Source organism: Physeter macrocephalus, chromosome 14 (assembly GCF_002837175.3).
Source record: "Physeter macrocephalus isolate SW-GA chromosome 14, ASM283717v5, whole genome shotgun sequence".
In the NCBI taxonomy this organism is placed as follows: domain Eukaryota; kingdom Metazoa; phylum Chordata; class Mammalia; order Artiodactyla; family Physeteridae; genus Physeter; species Physeter macrocephalus.
The window spans coordinates 26300381-26307006 of NC_041227.1; the positions used below are offsets into that span (position 1 = coordinate 26300381).

The 6626-nt window shown below is 43.6% G+C and overlaps 1 protein-coding gene and 1 pseudogene across 1 annotated transcript in view; one reads left to right on the forward strand and one right to left on the reverse strand.

The window, feature by feature from the left end:
* Positions 1-2823: 2823 nt before the first annotated feature.
* On the forward strand, positions 2824-4091 carry LOC102979622 (protein POF1B-like; annotated as a pseudogene).
* A 1481-nt stretch (positions 4092-5572) lies between these two features.
* Positions 5573-6626, reverse strand: part of LOC112066203 (signal-regulatory protein beta-1-like) — a 122666-nt gene continuing 121612 nt past the window's right edge. Inside the window, exon 7 of the mRNA XM_055089726.1 lies at positions 5573-5602. Within this exon, the coding sequence (XP_054945701.1) occupies positions 5573-5602 (30 nt within the window). The remainder of the gene's footprint in view (positions 5603-6626) is intronic.

A 6626-nucleotide genomic window follows, 5' to 3' on the forward strand; every position in this document is an offset into this window, starting at 1 on the left:
CCTTAAGCTGGACATGTGTCCCTGGAAGTTTCACTCTTTCACACCCAAACAAGTGTAGGTGAGGGGCTGACTGGCTGTTTGAACTGCAGCCTGTAGTTCCCTGGGGGGGATATCTCAGAGGGAATCACAACAGTGCTATTTGGAAAAATTATATTTGGACTTCTCCACCCATTACTGGTTACCACTGTGTCACTAAAGGGGAAAAATGGAAAGGAAAATGGTTAGGAAGTTCTCTTCCCTCTTTCCTCTTTCTCAGTCTTGGGGGATCCAGAGACAGCAGTGAGAGGAAGATTGAATGGAAGAGAAGTTGGGAAATGGTGAAGAAGCCTACTCATCACTCAGCGCCACACAGGTTTCCCATTTGGGGCAGGTCCATCTGTGGGAGTGGAAACTACTGAATGACAGATTGCAATTTTTATAACCTGAATAATATGTAATGACTATTACCCATTGGGGGGATGATTTGTTAGATCTTATTTGAAAGGTTATTGTGAGGGAGAATGAAGTGGCTTTCTCCTTGAACCCTACTGAGTCCAGTATGTCCAATAAATTTGTTACAGTAACAGGAACACAAAGGGAGTCTGTTTAAGAGGTTTGGGTAAAATTCACCTGGATAGAGGTGGGGAAAAGTCATTTGTGTAGACTCTCCCTGTCTACCTTTGTCTTGATTTGCAATGTCAGGGACCTCTGGGTTTAGCTCCCCAACACTCCTGTTCTGTCCCTCATCTTACTCACAGGGCCATCTTGGGAGTAGGGTCCACAGTAGCGGCAACCAGGGGCAGTGATGTGGGTTGCTTGGATGTGGCCAGCCATGGTGCCTGGAATCCCATGTTCTGATAACCAGAAGATTTACCCTAAGAAAGGAGCAAGGTCAGGACAGTGCCTGGAGCCAGAGACTAGACAGGAAAGGATTTCAGCCCTACCCCTCACAGGAGGTGAAGTAAAGGGCTGTTTCTTCCCAGTCTTCCCTCCCTGGAAACTAGGCGAAGGCACATGACAATATCCCATGTCAGAAAATTGCCTTTCTGCAACAAGGGAAATGACAGACGTTGGTGAGCCCTTGATTTGAGCCTAGAACTATCTCACTGTCAAGCCTTCCTTACTGTCAAGTACTCATTGCTGTCTTCCCAAAAGAATGATTTTCCTAAACATTGTGGTTTCCTAGAAACTTCTAGTCACAGATCATGGGATAAGCTGGAGGAGCTGGCAGAACCAGGGAACTTTCTCTGCAGTCCTAGACTGAGGATTCTCTCTTCTTTTCCTCCCATTCTGTCTCTTGCCTTCTTTTTACCCTTCCCTGCATTCCTTCTCTCACCTATTCAGCATGAGAGACTATAGTGTAGTCATTCATTCATTCACTCCACAAGTATTGAGCACCCACTATGTACCAGGTTCTTGGTGCTTAGGAATTGCCAGTGGACCAAACAGACAAAACTCGCTGCCCTCTTGGAGTTTACATTTTAGGGAGTAGGGGGAAAGGCAAGCGATACATAATAATTAATAAATAAAGCAGATAAGTAAATGATGGAGTGTGTTAGAAAATGATAAGTCCTATGAAAAAGTATAGAGAAAGGAAAGGGAGATGAGGTGAGCCCATGGGAGTCCAGGTAAGGACTTTGGAGTTTTCTCTCAGTGACGAGAGCAGCTATTGCAATGTTTTGAGCAGAGGAGGGACAGGATCAGGCTTTTGTTTAAAAGTATCCCCTGCTGGCTCTATTGAGAATGGATGAGGCAAGGACAGAAACAGGGAGAACAGTGAGGCGCTAATTGCAACAATCCTGGAAAGAGGGTGGTGGGTGAATCTAAGCAGTGGAGATGGAGAGACGTGGTTGGATTCTGGATATGTTTTAAGGTAGAATCAACAATATTTCTGATAGGAAGTATGCGGGATGAGAGATGAGAGGAGTCAAGGATGCCTCCTAGATTTTTGGTCAAACACCTGGAAGAAGGGGGTTCCCAATTACTGAAATGGGGAAGTCTATGGATGTAGCAGGTTTTAGGGGGATGAGAAGAAGGTCAGTTTTGAAATATTAAATTTGCTTTCTAAGTAGAGCTACTGAGTAGGTAGTTAGTTATAATATTTAAGACAGAGGTCCCAGATGGAAGAATAAATTTAGGAGTTCTTGGGTTATCAATGGTATTTAAGGTCATTGACCTAGACAAGAGGATCAAAGGAGAGTATGTGGTCATTAAGAGTGAGGGAGTTTGAACTAGACTGCCTGGGTTCAAATCCCAGTCAGTCACTTACCAGTTATGTGAACTAGGGCAAGTTACTGAAACTTTGTGTCCCTCAGCTGTGAAATGAAGATAGTTATTGGCCATACTGCATCTTCTCTTTGTGGAGACAAAGAATTCATACATGTAAAGCACTCAAAACAAAGTCTGGCACACAATAAGCTCCCTGTACATGTTAGCTGGTTATTGGTTTTGTGACAGATATGAGTTTTTCCATTACAAAAGAATGTCACTATTTTTTTAAAATATTGGAAATAATTTCCATTTTAAAGACGGTCTGCAAGTATAGTACAAAAAACTATTTTTTTTCAGAAATATCTGTGAATAAATAGTTGACACTTTGCCTTATCATCCCTAAATATTTGTGTGTATTTCCTACAAATAAGGACATTCTCTTGCATTGTCACAATACCTTCCAAATCAGGAAGACTGAAACATTACTATCATCTTATCTTCAGATCCCCTCCTAGTTTTGCCAATTGTCCCAAGATGTCTTTTGTAGAAAAAGGATCCAGTTTCGGCCAGACCTGCTTCTGCGGCTGCCAGGGAGAGCATCTGGGGAGAACTTTGCTGACCACTGAGAAGATGATGAACTCAAGCTATTGGAGTGAGATGAGCACAGCATCAGCAGCTGTGGGACTCAGCAGCCCCCAGAGGTGCTGCAGTGCCAGCCCCAGCATTACCACTGCTACCATCAGTCAAGCCAAGCCCAGCAGCCTCCAGAAAAAATGTTGTGTATGAGCGAGTGAGGACTTCCAGTGGGCCCATGAACAAGGTGGTTCAGGAGTTGGACCCCATCAGCTCATGGGAAGTGCTCTCCCCTCTCAAAACTGCCTCCCCTTACCAAAGCTTGGTTTGGAGAGACCATTCCCAGGAACTTCATTCTCCAACTCTGAAAATATCTACTTGTGCCCCAAGCACTCTGCATACAACCCCAAATACTGAACAGGAACTCCATTCTCCAACAGAGAGAGTCACTACATATCCACAGACCATTTTTAGGTGATATATAGTACAAAATTCTGAACAGGAACCACTGTCTCCATTCCTAAGAGGAGGCCATTTCTTTCCAGGAAATAATGTTATTTATGAAAAAACCATAAGAAAAGTGGAGAAGCTAAATATGGATCAGGAATGCTATCCTGAGGTTCAGCCATCATTACATTGTCCAACAGCCCCAGATCATCCACTCTCCACACTGTCAACAATCACATTCTAGCCAGCAAATCCAAACCATCACAGGAAGTGATTCGATTTCTACAAACACTAGAATTGAACTGTGTCATGGTGGCTCAAACCAGGCACATGAGCAGGTGATAATTCAGGATGATGGCCCTGAAAAATTGACCCCCAAGTATTTTGGAGAGTTGCTTGCTGATCTAAGTCGTAAAAATACAGACCTTATTAGAACATGTGCAGAGAACTGGAGGAAGAAAACAGGACTTTGAGTCTACAGATGAGTCAGTATACATTGAATCAGTGATTCCGAAAGGACTGTAAGAACTTACAAAACAGCAAATTCGCTGTATGCTGCAGATGAGGGGTATGTCTGATAAATCACTACGGCTAGTGCTGTCCACATTCAGCAACATACAGGAGGAGTGAGGACATCTTCAAAACGACTTGATATCACTGGAAAATGACAAGATAAGACTTGAGAAAGACTTGGCATTCAAAGAAACTCAAATAAAAGAGTATGAAGAACTCTTGGCATCAGTGAGAGCAAATAATTGCCAGCAGCAGCAAGGACTTCAAGACTCAACCTCAGAATGCCAAGCATTGGAAGAAAACAATCTCTCTCTTCAGTGTATGTTATCAGACATATAATATAGACTAAAAGAACTGGAATACTGTAAGCATAATTTAGAGCAGAGAAGAAAAATCTTAGAATGCAGGTTTCTGAGACTTGCACAGGCCCAATGCTGCAGGCTAAAATGGATGAGATTGGCAACCATTACATGGAGATGGTAAAAAACTTAAGAATGGAGAAAGACAGAGAGATCTGCAAACTAAGGACTCAATTAAATCAGTACCAAAAAGATATTTCAAGAAGAGAAGGAAGTTGCAGTGACTTCCAATTCAAGATTCATGATCTGACAAGCTTGCTGGAAGAGAAGGATTCCCTTATAAAGTGTCAGTCAGAGGAACTCTTGAAATTGAGACAAGAAATATATTCATCTCATAACCGACTTCAGTGGTGGAAGGACAACTATTACCACTAGAAAGTACAGAACACAATATCCAATCCTAGGCCTCCTGTATAATGACTATGAATATATACCACCAGGGAATGACACACAGTCTATTGTGATTGAGAAAACAGAAGACAAATGGACTTGTCCATGAATGAATCTCCAACTCAAAGGAATTTTTTGTGTCTTCATTAGTACTTTAATTGTTATTTTTCCATAACTAAAGCCAATCAATACTTTGAATCATGCTACTACCTAGCAAGTCTAATGGAATTAATTAGCTATAAAAATGACTGTTTATCCAGCCATTTACAAGGCCTGACTCCTTTCTATCACATTTTTGTATTCGGTATAGCAGCGCACCAATTTTTAAAACTCAATTACAGACACTGTAGGACTTAATCCACTATTTTTCAATAGGGTGCTCCCTAGACACTGAATTAATTTGTTGGGGTAGAGATTTTACAAGTTATTCCATTAGAAGATTTTCTATGGTATTAGATGTGCAATTTAGCTACAAGAGTAAATACTGTTTTTTTATTTTAACAACAACAGTGAAAAAGCAATATTATAGAATTTAAAAAACCCAGTTTAGAGTGGGCTTCAAGATGGCTGAGGAGTAAGAGGTGGAGATCACCTTCTTCCCCACAAATACATCAAAAATACATCTACATGTGGAACAACTCCTATAGAACACCTACTGAATGTGGCAGAAGACCTCAGATTTTCCAAAAGGCAAGAAACTCCCCACATACCTGGGTAGGACAAAAGAAAAAAGGAAAAACAGAGACAGAAGAATAGGGACGGAACCTGCACCTCTGGGAGGGAGCTGTGAAGGAGGAAAAGTTTCTACACACTAGGAAGACCCTTCACTGGAGGAGACGGGGATGGGTTGGGAAGGGTGGGTGGAGCGGGGTGGGGGTGGATCTTCGGAGCCACCGAGGAGAGCGCAGCAACAGGGGTGCAGAGGGCAAAGTGGAGAGATTCCCGCACAGAGGATCACTCCGACCAGCAATCAGCAGCCCAAGAGGCTTGTCTGCTCACCTGTGGGGGCAGGTGGGGACTGGGAGCTGAGGCTTGGACTTCAGAGGTCAAATGCCAGGGAGAGGACTGGGGTTGGCTGCATGAACACAGCCGGAAGAGGGCTAGCGCTCCACAGCTAGCCAGGAGGGAGTCTGGGTAAAAGTTTGGAACAGCCTAAGAGCCAAGAGACCATTGCTTCGGGGATGCTCGAGGAGAGGGGATTCAGAACACCGCCTAAACAAGCTCGAGGGACAGGCGCGAACCGTGGCTATCAGCGCGGACACCAGAGATGGGCAGGAAACGCTAAGGTTGCTGCTGCAGCCACCAAGAAGCCTGTGTGCAAGCACAGGTCACTATCCACACCTCCCCTCCCGGGAGCCTGTGCAGCCCGCCACTGTCAGGGTCCCATGATCCAAAGACAACTTCCCCGGGAGAACACACAGCACGCCTCAGGCTGTTGCGACGTCACGCAGGCCTCTGCCGGCTCGCCCAGCATTCCGTAGCCCTCCCTTCCTGCAGCCTGAGTGAACCCGAACCCCCCAATCCGCTGCTCCTTTAATCCCCTCCTGTCTGGGTGAAGATGAGACACCAGAGGGCGACCTACATGAAGAGGCAGAGCCAAATCCAAAGCTGAACCCCAGGAGCTGTGCAAACAAAGAGGAGAAAGGCAAATTTCTCCCAGCAGCCTCAGGAGCAGCGGATTAAATCATCACAAGCAACTTGATGTACCCTCCATCTGGGGAATACGTGAATAGACAATGAATCATCCCAAAACTGAGGTGGTGGACTTTGGGAGCAACTGTAGACTTGGGGTTTTCTTTCTTCATCTAATTTGTTTTCAGTTTTATGTTTATATGATTTTAGTATGTAGAGATTATTATCATTGGTAGATTTGTTTATTGATTTGGTTGCTCTCTCTTCCTTTATATATATATAAATATTTCCTTTTTCTTTTTTTGTGAGTGTGTATGTGTGTGCTTCTTTGTGTGATTTTGTCTGTATAGGTTTGCTTTTACCATTTGTCCTAGCGTTGTCTGTCTGTTGTTTTTTTTTTTAACATCCTTATTGGAGTATAATTGCTTTACAATGGTGTGTAAGTTTCTGCTTTATAACAAAGTGAATCAGTTATACATATACATATGTCCCCATATCTCTTCCCTCTTGCGTCTCCCTCCC